The 19,359-nt window shown below is 37.9% G+C and overlaps 1 protein-coding gene across 1 annotated transcript; it reads right to left on the bottom strand.

Moving 5' to 3' along the window:
- Positions 1-10,410: 10,410 nt before the first annotated feature.
- Positions 10,411-11,458, bottom strand: LOC127216894 (WD repeat-containing protein 74-like). Its single transcript, XM_051177777.1, is given in 2 exon segments — positions 10,411-10,534; positions 10,537-11,458. Coding segments are annotated over 2 exon segments (1,023 nt in total). The 3' UTR covers positions 10,411-10,433.
- Positions 11,459-19,359: the final 7,901 nt, after the last annotated feature.

Here is a 19,359-nt window from a genome sequence, read left to right as displayed (position 1 = left end):
TTTTAGGATGAAACTTGACAGTTTAGCAAATGTTAAAACCACAAAGTCATTGGTTAGGGACCACACACATATACTAATGAACACACACTAAAACCAGAAAAAAAATTGAAAGAAACTCATAAAATTCAAACTCTTACAGTTTGATTATGAAATGTTCCCCACAGCCTAAGATGCAGATTTTTTTTTAAGGGTCTGGGAAGAATAGGGCCATAGAGTAGGTTTCTTTTCCAATGTGGGGCACATGCCCCTGTCACTACTACATTCAACTTTTTCCACTTTGCCACAGGCCCAAAATTAGGTTCAGGAGCTGAAACCTCAGAAACCTTGAACCAAAATATAACTTTCTTCCTTCCAGAGTTCTTCTCTGAGCTGTTTGTCACAAATTCCACCTAGCACAGAATCCAACAAAGCATAATAGAAAATAGAACAAAAAGGAAAGTTCAAAAGGGCATTTAGAGCTGTGTTAATTTAACTTTACTTTGGTGGTGGCACTTGGATCCCAGGTATTTCCACAATCCAAATTCATTAAGTTTTACATACTAAATATCTGCAGTTCCTCAAATCAAAATTCACCTCAATAAAGCAGCTAAAAGCAAACCCATTGATCTACCGTGTCTCCCCTCTTCTTCCCAGTTGACCTTGTGTTTAGATACAATTACATTGGCCTTTGAGAAAGCTTGATTGATTTTCCTCTTTTGCTTGTAATACTCATTTGTCTTTTCCATTTTTATGCCACTAGCAACCTTATTACTCGGTTTCCAGCACAAATAAAGGGTTGTCACACAGCAGTAGGCAGAATGATGGGCCACAAAAATAATGTTTATGCCTTCACTTTGGGGCTTGGAAACATGGAATTGTTATGATATGTAACTAACTATCATGGCCAAAACTTGTGCTGAACCATCTGTTGATTCCAAAAATCATGAGATGGAAAAAGAAGGCAAAATTTTCAGTCAGAGAGAGTAGACTCTCAGAAGAGTGTCAGTGTGAGAGAAGGGCTTGGTTTGCTTACAGTGATGAAGCAAAGAAGGCTGGGCCAAAAACAGAGTAGACTGGAGAAGTTAGGAGCCTCATTTACATGTTAATCAGCAAGAGAATGGAGACCTTGGGCTGGCAACAACAAGAAATTGAACTTTACCAGTGAAATGGATGAGTGAGCAAAGAAATAAATATATCCAGGGATCCCTAGTAGAATGGACTTCTGCCAATTTTTTTGCTGTACCCCAGAGACCTCTGAGGGCCTTCTTTGGTCTATAATAATGGTTCTCAAGATTCTTAATGCTGCAGTCCCTTAGTGAAGTTTCTCATGTTGCTGTGACCTCTAGTCATAAAATTGATTTTGTTGCTATGTCATAATTTTGTTTCTGTTATGAATCATATTATGGATGTTTGATATATATGATATCTTATTTGTGAACCCCATGAAAGACCATTCAACCCCAAAGGTTGGCTACTGACAGGTGACAGCCACTGGTTTATAGAATCAAATTTTGTATATTTGTGTTTAAGGTACAACATACGTGATAATTTGTTACAGCAACATCAGAATTCTTCAGGTTTATAGACATTTGTATTAAATGTTTTTGCACTGAGTTCTGGTTGAATCTCCTAATAGCTCAGTAAGTACAGCGCTCATTCATCAGGGAACTATTCTAAGCTGCAAATTATTACTATTACTATTCTGGCAATAGTAATAATAACATCAATGATATCTTATATGTACATATATTTAAAACAATTGTTAATACTATTTATTGAATATTTTCTTTGTACAGAAAAATTTTCTTAGCATATAAAATTATTTCAATTATTTCATAATTTAGTGCTAATGGTGTTAATGTAATCTCTTTTATTTGTACACACAAAGGACACTTATAAAGGAGACAAAAAGAGCTAGAGAAGCAGAAAGGGTAGATAACTTTCATAAGTACACACAAAAAGCCTTAGAAATAGCATGGCTGTCATAGGCAATGGGGTAGAGTGAGCATGCTTATTCATTTTGCCAGTTACTTTATTATTGTTATTGCCACAGATGCTATTATTTTCATTATTAGCTCTTCCTCCTTGATTACAGTTGGTGTTTTCTGCCACTACCATATTTTATTGTGTTGTAAATATTAATAAGCAGCATAATGATGGGAGATGTCATTCTGTGAATATGATTCTCATACTGGTTAATAAATAAAACACTTTGACCAATAGGAAAGGAAGACTGGAAGGACTAGGATACAAGGAGGAAAAAGGAAGTAGTAAGGAGGAGTCAAGATGGAGAGTCTGGAGAGAGCAGAACCAACAGCTGCCTCTCCCTGGTAAGATAAGACCAGGTAGAAATACATAGAAATGGGTTAATAATTAAGACAGAGCTAGCCAATAAGAAACAACTGGCCAACAGCATTAAATCAAATATAGAGTCTCAGTGTGTTAATTGGGGCTGGTGAAGTGGTGGGGCAAGACCACAGGCAGGCAGAAAAACTTAACTCCTTACATATTGCACCCACGTGGCTAATAAGAACTTCCACTTAAAATTTAACAAAATCTTAAAAAAGAGTTTTACAAACAAAAGAACAGAGATAAGCAAGGTTTCTTGGTAGCTGCATTTTTCTTGGTTGGACTCTGATTTGCCAGACACAAGCAGACATTTGTGAGGTTCTTTTAAGAAGGTTTCCTGACTTAGCATAAGCGGCAAAAAAAAACATAAGGCTTTTAAGAAGCACTGCTAACACATTATTGGTGTGTATGAGAGTTGGCAATGGCAGTGACCACATCTCCAAGCTGTCACCATGCTGCTGGATGGCAGCATAGACCAAGACAGTGAGCACAGCTCTCAGTGCTGGAGGTAAAATAGTGGCAGAAACAACTATGACTTTCATTTCAGGAATGTTGTTGTTTACCAGATTAAAGACTCGTGGCCAGAAAAAGATAAAGTTTTACAGCAAAGACAGATTCACAAAAAAAAAAAAAAAAAAAAGCCCTGAAGTTTTACAGTGTGTTTAAAAATGTAGGTAGGCTTGGCAGAGGGGAAAAAAAAAGAAATAAAATGGTTTTATAAAGACAGAGAAGAACTGGGTGTGGTGGTACACACCTTTAATCCCAGCACTTGAGAAACAGAGGCAAGCAGATCTTGTGATTTGAAAGTAAACCTGGTATGCAGAGTGAATTATAGGACTCAAAATATGAAAAAAATAGAAGTACAAGAAACAGAATAATAAAAAAGCCACTTAAAGATGGAAAGAATATGGATACGTATGGTGTTATATTGTCTTTATATTGTTTGACTGCCGAGAAAACAACTGTTAAAGGAGATACTGCTGGATTAATTCAATATATTTTGAAAATGCTTTGACTCCAAAATTTAAATCTAAGGACAAGTTACTGGGGAAAAGGATTTCTAATTTTGTTTCTACAGAAAATGAAAAGCTATGGATTCCTTCCACACTAATGTGGTTTGAGCAAGGCAGACCCCTTGAAACAGAGTCACAGGTGATCCAACATTCAAAACAGTTGAGACATAACAGCCTTGCAGTCTACAGCCAAGATATCTGAGTCTTCTTAGGATCCCCATGACAATGCCCCTTACCAGCAGGAAGTAGTTTGGAAAGAACGACTCCCAAATTCCCAAATATTGTTTATAAATGTTTGTTTTCATTTAAATGGGGTTGGTTATAAATGGTTAATGATCACAACCAATATATTTTTAAAGGTAAAAAGGGGATTATGGTATAGATATGAATACTTTGTTTTGGAATAGATTTTCATTTATTGATACAAATTTAATGTCAATTTTGTGATATGTATATTTCTCCTTTTGTTTAGATATTGTATTTGCATAGCTCATTTAGAAATGTAATGTATAATTTAGTACAGATTATAGTTACCTACTAATAGTCAAAATTATAATGTTAGGTTTTCTAAATATATAGAGATGTATTTGAGATTGATAGGCATTCTTCAAACCATTCAAAGACCTACAGAATATGGCATTTAAAATGGGTTTAGGGTTTTTCTTGACAATGAGCTATAATTGCTCCTGGCAACACCACCATGGAAATGGACATCGAATGAACATGTTATGAAGTTCACTACCAATATGGAAAGACTAGCCATTTGGACAAGATACTGCTCTTGTCTGGACTGTTTGACTTTATGCTGTATAAACTGGACATGCATGACCCACAGAAAAGTTTCTGCTTCATGAAAGAGTCTGCCAGACAGTTTGCAAGACACAGAGAAAAGTGACTGACAAACTGCCAGTACAAGAAGACAGTTTAAACTTTCCTACTTTGCTGAAGAGTTTGCCAGAGGCACTATGGCCTATAGGCTGAAGATGGACCATTACGAAAGAACTTCAGGTGACTGACAAGGCAAAATGTCTTTGTCATTTCCAGAGTTTATGGATTATCCTGCTGTGGTCTATGAAGGAGATGAAGACAATGATGGTTATAGTTTTCCTTAGTTAGGATTAAAGATAAGTTACATATAGGACTTTAGATTCACAAAGATAGAATAGATGATGGAATATTTTCTTAAATCTTGCTAAATGTTAATGGACTAAATATTGTTAACTGTGATTCCTACTTGATAACTGTTGTGTTATATATTTTGCTATGTTAAGTTTAAAACCCTTCTTTTTATTTAGACAGAAAGGAGGAGATGATGGTAGATGTTATTCTGTAAATATGTTTCTCCTCCTGTCCCATTCCCCAGTAAGATGAGACCACGTGGAAATACATAGATCAACAGAAATGTGTTAATACTTAAGACAGAGCTAGCTCATAAGAAACAAGTAACTGGCCAACAGCATTATATCTAATACAGAGTCTCTGTGAGTTAATTGGGGCTGGCACAGCAGCCAAACAAGACCAGTGGTGGAAGGAAAAACCTTACTCCTTACAGCATAGAGAAAGGACAATAGTAGGAAAACATGTGGAACATTGACTTGGGACAAAGATTCCCCCACACCCTACTCTAGTTTGATCTAGTTGTCAGTTCAGCTAACACAGCTCTTAGACCAGGTCTGAAAGTTAGCAATTAACAGCAGAAGCAGACCTTTTTATAAGTAAGGACAATTACTATGTGTGCAGTGAATTTGAGCAGCATAGTTATGCTACATCCTCTGGTTGCACAGTTAATCTTCCTAAATAATATATACTACCTGGCATTCTTTTACATCATGAATTAAATCAGATAAAAATGTCCAAAGGGTGAAAACATGAAATAGATTATTCCTATCTGAAGCTTTATCTCACTGCAACTTCTTAAAAATGATTTATTTCAGTAAAGGCTAGAAAAATGAAGTGTCTCTATTCCCCCCTTGTATCCAGAGGCTCTGTATATTTTGTTCGTCCAAGTAGCTGCTTTCATAACACAATTTCACTGGTTTTCACAGTATTTAGCCATGGGACTTGTGGCTGATAAAGCAGAAGTGTGTGAGAGTGAGACACTGAGAAGCAGTGACCAGCTGTTCATTATTATGGTAGCACTGAAATGAATAAATCCCTCTTCCTGTGGGAGACAAAATGATCCATGCTCCAGAGAAGAGCTTTGTAGAGCAGAGACACTCAGAAGTCTCTGTGTGTGATGACAAGGACAGGCCTGAAACCCACAAATGAATTTCCAGATAAGACTCCTACCCCCAACTAAGTAAATGCTGTACCCAGTTGGCCTTCAGCTTCCTGCAGACAGCTTTTGCTTTTCACTTATTCCAAGGGCAGCAATCACATTTCCTCTCTGCAGTCTGAACAAGAAGAATAATTGGGAGCCCTAGGGGGTTGAAAGGTAAGTTGAGGGGCAGGCACAGGGAGCATGGAGAATATTACAATCAAATTGGCAGTCTGGTGAGCCTGGGCCAAAGGAGGGGGCTTTATTCACCTTTACCCCTTTCTCATTCTCGTGCTTATCTGGATTTTCAATTTCCAAATCAGATTTTGGGATTGCTACTCAGTTCAACTCTGGCACATATTTACAATACACACTTATCTTTAGTCATGAGTCACAGTAACTCCGTGAAACCTCTAAGTTAGAGATTTCAGCATCTTCCCAATCAGTCATCTGTCTTAACTGCACCAACTTTTGCCACCCAGAAGCCACTACTGGGATGTTTTCTTAATATATATATATAGTGTAGATGTGTGTATAGATGTGTACATATGTATGTAGGAATCCATGATGTCCAGAAGTATCAGATCCTCCTTTAGTTGGGCTCATAAGATTTTAGGATCTTCCTAAATGAATGCTGGGAACTGAAACTTATGTCCTCTGGAAGCAGAATGTACTTTTAACCAGTTGGGTCTCTCTCTCTAGCTCTTACAAGGTGCTTCATAAGATCTGATCCACTTGTGTCCTTTATATTCAGACTTGCCTAAACCAATTCAAAATAAGGGCAAGAGACATGGCCCACTTAGTAACTTGCTTGCTATGTAAGCGTACAGACCTGAGTTCAAATATCCTGTCCCCAGATAAAAACTGGGAAAGCCCTCAGCAAATATAATCCTACTGCTCCTATCTTGAAATGAGAAGCAGAGACAGCAGAATCCCCAGAGGTTCAAGAGCCACCTACATCAGGATATGCAACAATAAACAAAGAGACCCTCTGTAAAGATGAACGACCACAATGTATATCCAAGATGTACACTGTAGCATAAGTATACCTATATTCTTACATATAAATAATAACACACACACACACAAGATTCTTATTCCTAAGGACATAGTATAGTAGGTAAGATGCTTGCCTAGGATTCATTAATCCAAGGGTCTGACCTCTAGCATCTCGGAAAACAGGTGAGATGATACACACCTGTACTATCATCATTAAAGATGTAGAGACAGGAGAATCAAAAGTTGAAGGTAATCCTTTGTGGTTCAAGCTGAAGATCAGAGAAGCAAAGCAGCCAGGCCACCAGAGAGCTCTTACCTCTACCAAGTCTGGGGAGATCCTGTCCTCAATGTAGCCAAATACTGAATGCCGGCTCTCAAACCTTGTTCCTGTCTTACATACCTCTCTAGTGCTAGGTGAGATTAAAAGCACAAACTCTACTTCTCTTTTAGACTGATTCACTCTCATATATCCCTGAGTGGCTTTGAACTCACATAAATCCATCTGCTTCTGTCTTCTGAGTCCTGGGATTAGAGGTGTGTGCCACCACTGCCTGGCCTCTATGGCTGTGGCTTGCTTTCAATTCTGATCTCAAGGCAAGCTTTATTAGATCATAAACAATATATCACCACAATCCTTAGCTACATAGAATGGTAGAGACCACCCTGAAGTATAAGAGACTACATAAATAACAGCAAAGCTTATTTCTAAATGCCCTGGAGTGTAAACACCTAGAGTCCCTCTTTTATCAATACCTCCAGAATCATTAGGTACATACTCTGTCACAAATATCCTTCTTCAGCCTTTTCTCTGCTGTTCTTCATCAGTCAAATAAAACAAGTTCTAATTTCCATTCTTCCCTGCTTCTGCCTACTAACACTGTGCCTTCTCTACTTGAAACAAGCTCCCCATTATGTAGGTACTGGCAATTGTCTTAACCAGACACTCAGTAGATTTAGAAACTTCTCAATTCCTGAATGGTCTGGAAAGCTGCGAGACTGAGCACCTCTCATGCCTGAAATTCCCTGCCTTACCACTTGACCACAATAAAGAGTGTTTCTCTGGGATAGTTAACTCCCTGTGATATTGTCCCCTCTCAACACCTTTGCCTTTATTGCTCAGCACATGGTGTGATAAGTGCCTATTTTTGTTACCTCTTTCTGTGCATATGGCAAACTTTGTCTAGTATATGTAAAAACTTTCTTTTGATTAGGAAAATTAAATCTACAAGGTAAAAAACCCAACATTATGCTTTATTAAGCCTGAAGTTACCTTGATACTACATACCAAACTAGCCAAAATGACAAATCATCCTTTCCTGTAATTATTATTCTAATTAATTACCCACAATTTGATACAAGCAGGAAGTTCAAAATTCCTGACCTGGTAGGAAATGTTGTCACCATGCCATATTGTTATTTTTATGAACTAAAAATGAAATGCCTTTGCCTTAAAAAGCAGAATAATGTTTTAACCTATAATCCTTCTATGCATATTTGAAACTATCTTTAATATGATCCTTATACCATCTATTATTCTTCCTTCATACCACTTTGAGGTAGAAAATACAGTCTTTCATTTCTATATTTCATTTCACATAAATGGGCTTAGTGTGTCTACTACTTAGTCTGTGTCATCATCCATTAGTAGGAATATAAGCACTTGCTATGTAAGGTATTGATTTTATGAAGTTTATTCTCAGTTCTCCAGTGGTAGAAAGCCTGGGCTTAAAGACTTGAATTGTAAACCTCACAAGAACCAGACCCATATTTGTCTCTTTCATTCGTGGGTGTTCCACTAGATTTGCCAGTGTAGGTATTTATTAATTCCTTGTTAAATGAATGAATGTGCCTGTATTTGGGATTCCCTCCATTGGTTTTAAAGCCATTCATATTTTTAAATGGTGCAGATGAGATTATTCAAGGAACAGATGTAGAAGTTGGAGTTGGAAGAGACTCGGGGTTGAATCCTGCCTCTTCTGTATATTAGGGGAGTGTTAGTGCATGATCTGAATGTTATATCAGCTGATTAAACATAAAGAAAAAAGACTGTTTCTTGGGGTTTTATTGGAAATAAATGAGCTAATATAGAGAGGCCCTTACCACAAATCTAGCATTTATTTGATGTTAGGTAAATATTAGTACATCTCTTCTTGCTGTGAGGGAAACATTTTAATTCATATCCATTTATGTCCTTGAGAGATTCAACCATTTCTGATTTTTTTCTGAAATCATCATTCCATATTTATAATTCAGCCTTTTTGATGTATATGCACCCTGTTAGCTGTTTGTAAGTGGTTTCTGACTTTTGCATACCCCTGGAGTTTATGTCATTTTGCTCTGTAGGTTGAAAATAAAATCTAAATACTATACCAATATAACTCAACAGTGTTTTAGGCTAGTGGATATAATTGTGAGTTTTAGTTAGGGAAGATGACAGAAGTAAAATGGTTAGTAAATCCATACCTGATTGAAGAGGGGGGATGTTAGAAGTTAAGCTGTTGATTTTTATATATCTGGGCATTAAGCACCTATTTTATTTTGCCTGGAATGCTAATCCACATGAAGCATCTCAGAATTTGGAGCTCATAGAGCTCACTCTAAATAAATTCTTTTAACCATGTGCATGCTGAAATGTGTAATTTTAGTATACAGTCTAAATAGGTAAGGATATAAAAATCTATTATTTAGGGTAGTGATATTTTTGAGTTAATCTTGTATCCTGCCACTTTGCTGAAGGTGTTTATCAGCTGTAGGAATTCCTTGGTAGAGATTTTCTGGTTATTTATGTAAACTATCATATCATCTGCAAATAGTGAGAGTTTGACTTCTTCCTTTCTAATATGTACTCCCTTGATCTCCATTTGTTTTCTTATTGTTCTAGTAGCAATTCAAGTACAATATTTAAGACATAAGGAGAGAGTGGACAGCCTTATCTTGTTCCTGATTTTAGAGGAATTGCATTGAGTTTTTCTTCTTTTAATTTGATGTTGGCTGTTGCTTTGTTGTATATTGCTTTTATTATGTTTAGGTATGTTCCTGTTATCCCTGATATCTCCAATACCTTAATCATGAAGGGGTGTTGGATTTTGCCAAAGGCTTTTTCAGCATCTAGTGAAATGATCACGTGAGCCTGTGTTTTTTCTTTTTCTTTTTCAGTTTGTTTAAATGGTGAATTACATCTCTACATCCCCTGGATGAAGCCTACTTGATCATGGTGGATGAGTTCTTTGAAGTGTTCTTGGATTTGATCTGCCTTTATTTTATTGAGTATTTTTGCATCAATGTTCAGGAAGGATATAGGTCCTTAGTTCTATTTCTTAGTTGTCTGTTTGTGTGGCTTGGTGGTAAGGTAATTTTAGACTAGTAAAAGTTTCACAATGACTCTTCTGCTTCTATTGTGTGGAACACTTTGAGGAGTATTGATTAGCTGTTTTTAAATTTCTGGAAGAATTCTGTAATGAAACCATCTGCATCTGCCATCTGTCTCTGAGCTTTGTTTTTTTTTTGAGGGGGGACACTTTTGATTACTGCTTCTATTTCATTAGGGTTTATAGGTCTATTTAAATTGCTTATCTGTTCTTGATTTGATTTTGGTAAGTTATATCTATCCAGAAAATTGTTCATTTCCATTAAATTTTTGAATTTTGTAGAGTACAAGTTTTCAAACTTGAAGAAAACTTGAAGGTTTTCTGGATTTCCTCACTGTCTATTGTAATATCCCCCTTTTCATTTCTGATTTTGTTTTTTTTTTTTTTTTTTTTTTTTTTTTTTTTTTTGTGTGTGTGTGTGTGTGTGTGTGTGTGTTGGGCTATTTATTAACAAAATAGCAACAATTTTCAAGGACTGGTGGATCCAGGCCGCTTCTTTTTCTTTCTTCTTGTTTGGAGAGTCCCTTGTGTCTGATCCAAATCAGGGAGCTTCTGCTTGGCAGCTGCCTCCAAAGTTCATCTGTGTCTTCTGGGGGCACCATGTTGGGCTCTTGAGGTTCTTGGGGCTCATCCTCCCAGTTATCCCTGCCTGACAGGAGGAGGCAGTTCAGTTGAGATTTGAGATAAACCTTATGCTCTAGCCCACGTGGATGTCGGATCCTGTGTATCCTCAAGACTCTGTCCAAGCCACAAGAGGCTAATAGAGGCTTGGAAGGGTGGCACTGCAGCCCACGGACACTGCCTGCCAGCCCTTTCAGACAGCCCAGTAGACGTCCTTGCGGAAAATCAATTTCTGCTAGCTGCCCATGAGTGTTCCCTACGATGACTGAATTGCCCTCAGGAGTAAGGGTCATGGCTGTCAGTGGGTACTCTCCATAGGTGGCCTCCAGGACTGGACGGCGCTGAGGAGAAACTGGATCATAGACACGGACCTGGTGATACCCTGTGCATGTGACAAGCTTCTGTGACCCATTGAGGAACTGTATATCCTGGTCCCAAATAGGAACCCGTAGATCCAGCCAATCATTCCTCACATTCGTCGCCCTGAACACAGGCTGCTCAGGCCTCTGTAGGTCCCATACTTTCAAAGCATTCTCTTTCCCACATGTGGCAACTTCATGGCTATGTGCCGGGTCTTGGCGCATCCTACACACCCCAGGACCCACCTTCAGTTCCAAGAGTGGGTCAGATGATGTTTCCTTGTCATTGTCACACCAGACTCTAAGGATCCCAGAATCCACACATGTGATAAGGGTGCCATCGGCCTGGGCGAGACCTCGGAATGTGCCCTCCCCGCCTGGGCAGTGTCTCTGGCTCTGAAATGTACCCTCCTCGGTGTTAAAGTGCCTCGCGGTCATGTCCGCGCAGCCCACCAAGATCTGGGTCTCGTCTCCTGCGCCCCAGCACCCATTTCTGATTTTGTTAATATGCATGTTCTATCTCTACCTTTTGGTTAGTTTAGATAAAGGTTTAGCTATCTTGTTGATTTTCTTGAACAACGAATTCCTTCTTACATTGATTCCTTGTTTTGTTTTCCTAGTTTCTATTTTATTGATTTCAGCTCTCAATTTGATTATTTCCTGGTGTCTACTCCTCCAGGTTGAATTTGTTTGTTTTTATTCTAGAGCTTCAGTTGTGCTGTTAATTCTCTAATGTGACTATTTTCCAGTTTCTTCAGGTGGCTTCTTAGTGCTATCAATTTTCCTCTTAGTACTGTTTGCAAAGTGTCTCATACATTTGTGTATGTTTTATCTTTATTCTCATTGAATTCTAGAAAATCTTTAATTTCTTTTTTTTTTAATTTCTTCCTTGATCTAGGAATGGTGCAATTGTGCAGTTTTCAATTCCCAGAGAAATTAGAGAAGATACCAGAAAATGGAATGATCTTCCATGCTCTTGCATAAGTAGAGTCAACATAGTAAAAATGGCAATCTTGCCAAAACAATCTATAGATTCAGTGCAATTCCCATCAAAATCCCAACACAATTCTTCACTGACCTTGAAAGGATAATTTTAACTCTATGTAGAGAAACAAAAGACCCAACAATGTTGTACAATAAAGGAATTTTAGAAGGCATCACCATACCTAACTTCAAGCTCTATTATAGAGCTATAGTACTGAAAACCATTTGGTATCGGCTCATAAATAGATAGGAAGACAAGTGGAATGCAATTGAAAGCCTTGACATTAACCCACACACGTATGAACACCTGATTTTTGACAAAGAGGCTAAAATTGTACAGTGGAACAAAGAAAGCATCTCAACAAATGGTGCAAGCATAACGAGATGCTGACTTGTAGAAGACGGCAGATAGATCCATATCTATCAGCATTCATAAAACTTAAGTCCAAATGGATCAAAAACCTCAACACTGACCCTCTTAGAAGAAAAGGTGGGAGGTACCCTTGAATGAATTGGTATAGAAGACTGCTTCCTGAACACCACAACAGTAGTACAGATACTGAGATCACCCATTAATGAATGGGACCTCCTGAAACTTGTAAGATTCTGTAAGGCAAAGGACACTGTCAAAAAGACAAAATGGCAGCCCACATAATGGGAAAGGATATTCACTAACTCCGCTTCTGACAGAGGGCTGATTTCCAAAATATACAAAGTACTCAAGAAGCTAGTCACTAAAACACGAAATAATCCAATTAAAAAGTGGGGTACAGAATTAAATAGTGAATTCTCAATAGAGGAATCTAAAATGACTCAAGGACACTCAAGAAAGTGCTCAACTTCCTCAGCCATCAGGGAAATTCAAATCAAAACAACTCTGAGAAATGATATTACTCCTTTCAGAATGTCTAAAATCAAAAACACCAAAGACAGTTTATTCTAGAGAAGGTGTGGAGAAAGTGGTACACTCTTCCATTACTGGTGGAGGTGCAAACTTGTACAGCCATTTTGGAAATAAGTATGGTGTTTCTTCAGTATAATGGGAGTCAGTTCACCCCAAGAACCAGTAATTCCACTCTTAGCCATATACCCAATAGATGCACGTTCATACAACAAGGACATCTGTCTAACTATGTTCATAGCAGCATTCTTTGCCATAGTGAGAACCTGGAAGGAAGCTGAATGACCCTGAACTGAAGACTGGATAAAGATAATGTGGTACATTTACACAATGGAGTACTACTCAGTGGGCAAAAGAAGCAATGGATCTCAAAATTCTCAGTCAAATGGGTGAAACTAGAAGAAATCATCCTGAATAAGGTAACCCAGTCACAAAAAGACAAACACAGTATGTACTCACTCATATAGAGTATGACATAGAGTAAAGGATTACCAGCCTACAATCTACACTGCCAGAAAAGCTAGGAATCAAGGAGGACCCGAAGAGAGACATACATGGTCCCCAGGAGAAAGGGAAAGGGACAAGATCTCCTAAGCAAATTGGGGGCATGGGGGAAGAGAGAGGGATTTAGGAGGAAAAGGAGGGAAAATATGGGCATGAGGGAGCAGGAAGGTTGAGTCAGGGAAAGAATAAAGGAGAACAATAAAAGAGATATCATAATAGAGGGAACCATTTTTGTTTTAAGATTAATCTGGCACTAGTGAAATGACCAAAGATCCACAAGGATGACCCAAACTAACAATCTAAGCAATACTGGAGAGGCTACCTTAAATGCCCTTCCCAAGTTATGAGGCTGATGACTACTTTATATGCCATCCTAGAGTCTTTATCCAGTAGCTGATGGAAGCAAAATCAGGCACCCACAGATAAATACTGAGCCAACCTCTTGGAATCCAGTTGCAAACAGGGAAGATTGATGAACAGAGGGGTCAGGACCAGGCTGGAGAAACCCACAGAAACTGGTGACCTAAACAAGGGGGAGCTCATGGACTCCAGTCTTAAACTAGAAAACCAGAATATGATCGACCCAGGTTCCCTGAATGTTGTGTTAGTGGGTAGCCTATGGGGTCTCTGAGAGTGGATCAGTATTTTTCCCTAGCATACGAATGGACTTTGGGAGTCCATCTCACATAGAGGGATACTCTCTCAGCCTAGACACATGGAAGAGGGCCTGGGCCCTGCTCCAAATGATATGATAGACTTTGAAGACTCCAGATGGAAGTCCTCATACTCCCTGGGAAGCATAAAGGGGATGGGTTGTGTGTTGATCAGGGGTGGGGCATGGGAGAAGGGGTGGGTGAGGGAACTGGGATTGACATGTAAAACAAGCTTGTTTCAAATTTAAATTAAAAAAAAATATAAAAAAAATCTATTAGTTTTGTTTTGAAACAAATGTTACTGTAGGCATGAATAATATTTAGGGAGTTAAGATAGGATAATAAATTTATTTACATTATTACTTGTGTTATATGAATTTGCTTCCTTTGGTTGATTGCTGTGAACATCTGTATCTAATCTTAAATTGGAAAATACATTCTTGAACTTACTGTGATGTAATCTAAGGCTTATTATGATCTGAGGACTGCTTGCTTTAGTAAGAATGTATCTTGGCATCTGGAGCAGTAAGGAAGTTTTATCTGCTATTTCAGTAGAAAGTGCGGGCTCATACAGCTGACTGACTGTAGAATAGTGGTGCTGATTTGTTTTGTAAGTTGCTCCTTCAACTTATAGTCATCTCATTTTCCTATTAATCAAAACTATATATCTGCTTACCCATTGCTTATATAGGAAAAAATTACACATGCACACACACCCAGCCCCCCCACAGACTCACATGTACATGCACAAACACTCACATGCATACCCAAACACACATGCATAGCAGGCACATGTGGAGCATGAGCAAAATAAATATGAGTCTTTAGCCTTTTTGCTTACATTTTATTTTTCCCCTTTGTATACTGCTGATAGTTTTATGCCTGGTATTAATACCAATTTTCATTTATATTGAGCTTTGCTAACTTCTCTCTCATTCTATGTTTTTGTCTCATAGCTTAGTGAGAGACAGCTGGCATTAATTGCCTTTGGGAAGACCAAAAGCAAGCATTGTATCTCCATAGTCATAAAGAGCTATGTGGCTTCTTTATTGTTTAAGCTGAAGCTAATTCTTGGCAATCATTGAAAAATGTGTATATACATCTACATACATGCATACTTACACAATATGTAGTCAGAGTTTCTGTCCTGCCTGAATCCGCCATCCTTCAGCCCCATATAAATACACAGAAACAATTAGAAACTGTTTGCCTGATGGCTCTCGTTCTTTATTGGCTAACTCTCTCTTAGTTATTAACCCATTTCTATTAATCTAAGTATTTCCACCTGGTCTTGCCAGAGAATATTGCTCTCTCAGCAGCTACATGGCATCTCTCTTCGACCTCTCTCTGCATTCTCTCCCCAGAATTCTTCTCATCTAGTCACCTTGCCTATACTTCCTATCTGGCTACAGCGCAATAAGTATTTTATTCATCAACAAATAAGAGAAACATATATCCAGAAGGACATCACCCATCACAATGCATTCAAACATGTACATATATAATACTGAGGTGATTGGAAGAAAAATAATGATAGGGCACAGAGAAAGGTAAAAGTAACATCAAAATAGGGTGGCCACTACCATATTTTTTTCCATTGGTGAGCCATATTGTGACTAGAAAAGGTCATTTCAGGAAAAAATGGACACGTTTATGTGTCACCAAGTTTCTAATAAAAATATATTATTTCATCTTACTTTGTCTACAGTAGTAATGTGCCAATGAGAAATATTAGCATTCCTTTCCTACCACCTAAATGTTACTATCTGGGCATGTTTGGGAAGGAGCCACCCAGAGGCATCTTTCCTATCTTTTAGCCCTTATATATGCAGAGCTGTTGAAGGCATGCAGAGTGCTTTCGGAGACATTATCTAATGACATTCTTGAACCAATCTCAGGTCAAGATATTATTACCAACCTTTTTCACCAGAGAACACTAAATGGAGAAGGAGAAGGACCTGCCTAAGGTCATAGAGCCGGTGTGTGAGAAACAAAGCATGGCACAGTCCTCTCCATATGTGTTTGTGGAACATGTTCCCCTGCACACTGTTTTATCTGTTTTGAGTAGAAGTAATCTAGTTCTCTCAATCTACCCCTTCTTACCCTTCCAAAAAAAAAAAAAAAAGGAGTCTCTCCCACTTCCTCAGTTTCTGTACTTGGATTTTTAAGTTATTTGTTGTCTTAATAAAACTGAGTATAGAATGCTATGGGACTGAGTCAACAGGAGTGTTACTATACTACCATGAAGATTTTGTAGCCTCCATTCTCTGCTTATCATTGGAGTTTACTGTGAGAACCACACTAGAGAACATTGAGGGGATGCCCAACAGACTTCAAGCTGGCCTTTGTAATATTATTGAAAGATTCGTCTTTAAAATCCTAAGCTTTATTTCGATTAATTCAAAAGACAAGATTAAGAGTTTTACTTGAACATATAGAGAGTTCTTATAACACAAATATAGTAAGCATTTAGAATATGTTCACTGAATATTTGTGTAGTAAGTAGTCTTTTGTTCTCACCTGTATTCTTGATACTTGAATTGCATGCATTCCTCCTTGGGTATTCTTGAGCTACAACTAGAGACAATGCTAAAACTATTTGTTCGACCTGACTGCCCACAGTGGGCTGGTAAAACAAGGATTTCCTTTCTATTATGTCTCTCTGGGGAGTTTTTAAGGATCTTCAGAGAATGAAAGACATCTGCAGCAGTTCAGGAGATCTGTTTGCATGAATTGTCAGGGCAGGGAGGTCAGAGAAGGGAGTGGGACCGACACCTGAGGTATAGCTTGTTGGTGATGCATCTGTCCCTGGCACATACTGTCACCCTGTTGTTCTTTTTATCTCTAGTCTGTGCTTTCTTTTTAGTCACAGCCACATGAGGTAAGAATTAATTTTGATGATGTTTTGTTTTTAAATGAATATATATATATATATATATGTATATATATATATATATATATACTTTTCTATTTTGACTCTACATCTTCTCTCTACATTTATATTTCACAGCTTATGTGTAATAAATGACCTCATTTTACAAATTACTTTGAAGATTGCTGAGTTGTCTGCAGTTGTGATAACAGTTATACCATTTTGCAGGGAGACAGAATGCTTCTGGGAGCTATGCTAGCCTCAGAATACTTGCTATTCTTGAAGAAATGTAGACTTGCCTTCTGCCTGATTTTCTGCTTTCTAGTCTAAAGAAGTAACAACAGGCTGGCTTTTAGTATGGTCATGGTGCTGGCTGACAAATGAAGTCCACATTCAGTGGACTAGGATTTTCCTTTTTATTCTTTAAGGAATGCTACTGAAAGTGAAAATTAGATCCTTCAAGGCAGGTGCTGATTCAGTAGCTGAGGGCATAGATGAGGTCTGTGGTAGGGAAGGTCACTTATACTTTTCTTTTAGCTTGTATTTTCTTAAAACTACAATCCAAAAATATCCCTGAACACTTTTACTTAAAAAGTACAAGGAGAAGATAAGTAAAGGAATTAATTTAATTCACTCTTCACAATATGTTGTTTGTGAATCTGCGGTCATTTTTGTTCCGTTCATCCACTCCCACGGTTCCACCATGCTAGTAATTGAGTAAACAAAACTTTTCTCCTACTGTGTTTCTGTAACATCCAAATCAAAATGCTAAATTCCAGACTTTCCCAGTAAGATAATTAGTATGATTAATGAGAAAACCTTATGTTTTCCTTCTAACTGTAGTAACTCAGCTAATTGTCTTTAGGGAAAATCTCCAGCCAAGTATTATTTTCTGCAAATGTTATGAGCACTTACTAACTGTCCAAGAACCCTGCCTAGTTACCTTTGCCATTCTCAAATAAGATCCTACAACAGTGCAGGCTTGTTTCTTGCTATTTCATCTCTTGGTTTACACAAACAATCTTCAATGCTAGAATTCCCTGCAAGTTTTGACTCCCTATTAGAATTATTTCACTTTCTCTTCATAATTGAATACTGCTAATTGCTCTTTTATGATATATATTAGTGTTAGATACAAATGTTTACATACAAATTACAAATACACACACACACACACACGCACACACACACACACACATACACACACACACACATATATATATATATACATATACATACATACATGAATTCTGTATCCACCAGTGTGTGTGTGCATGTGTGCATGTGTGGTGCATGCACATGAGAACATGAATGTACAAACTTCTGTGAATGCAAGCAGAGAATACAGCATGGGATCAGATATCTCTTTTTTTATATTTAAATTTGAAATAAGCTTGTTTTACATGCTCCTCCCCTGTCCCTCCCATCAACCCCCACCCCTCCCCTTTCTGCTCCTATTTATATGTTAGACATGAATACTGATCCATTACCAGAGGCACGATAAAATGCCTAGTCCTCCCAACTAACACACAGGTTCAGGGAGTTTGGGTCAGTCCTATGCTGTTTCCCAACTGTCAGATTGGAGTCCATGAGCTCCCCCTTGTTCAGGTCAGCAGTTTGTATGTGTTTCTCCAGCCTGGTATTGATCACTTTGCTCATCACTCCTCCATCTGTGCAATTGGATTTCAGGTGTTGGGCTCAGTGTTTAGCTGTGGGGGGGCTTCTGTCGTTCTATGCTTTGAGGCCATAAGTCAGGGTCTGTCTTTAAACCAGAGCATTTCCTTTGGGGTAGAAAAACAGGCAGTAAAGGCTTGGCATCTACAAATCTATGCAAATGTTGGGGTTATAGGAAAGTCAAGTATACCAGGATTTTATGTTGATGCTGACTATTTGAACTCATGTCCTCATGCTTTCAGAGAAAATACTGTTACCTATGGGAAGACAATCTTATCTCCATATCCATTCATTTTAAGTGTCCTGCAAAGTACAAGTCAAAAAGAAAAGTGTACACATTCCACATACATTTGTTGAAAATTCTTCAGAATGAAATATCTATATATCTACTGTCCAGAAAAATAAAATTTATGGTGGGTTCCTTTGTGCTCCTCTTGTTATTCCCCAGAACAACACTCTGGATCCTATCTCCACAGATGAGGATTTTTCAGTCTAGGTTCTTTTCCATAGTATTACATTGCCAATGCATATAATGTTAGTAGCATATTTATTAACATTATTTTAAAATCCAATTTGTTTTATTTATTCAGTGTGTGTGTGTGTGTGTGTGTGTGTGTGTGTGTGTGTGTGTGTGTTGGTACATGTTTGCTATGGTGTACATGTGGTGGTCAAAGGACACATTAGGGGAATTTATTTTCATTTATTTTCAGGCTGGAAAAAAGAGCTTTCAGACACTGAACCAACTCACAACCCATTAGCATTCTTTTCTAACATCCCATTTTAGGAGTATAATGCAATTTATTTGTTTATTTATTGTTGAGAATTT

This window comes from Phodopus roborovskii, unplaced genomic scaffold (genome assembly GCF_943737965.1).
Source record: "Phodopus roborovskii unplaced genomic scaffold, PHOROB, whole genome shotgun sequence".
Lineage (NCBI taxonomy): Eukaryota > Metazoa > Chordata > Mammalia > Rodentia > Cricetidae > Phodopus > Phodopus roborovskii.
The sequence above is the reverse complement of the archived record's forward strand: the minus strand, read 5'-3'. Positions and strand labels throughout refer to the sequence as shown.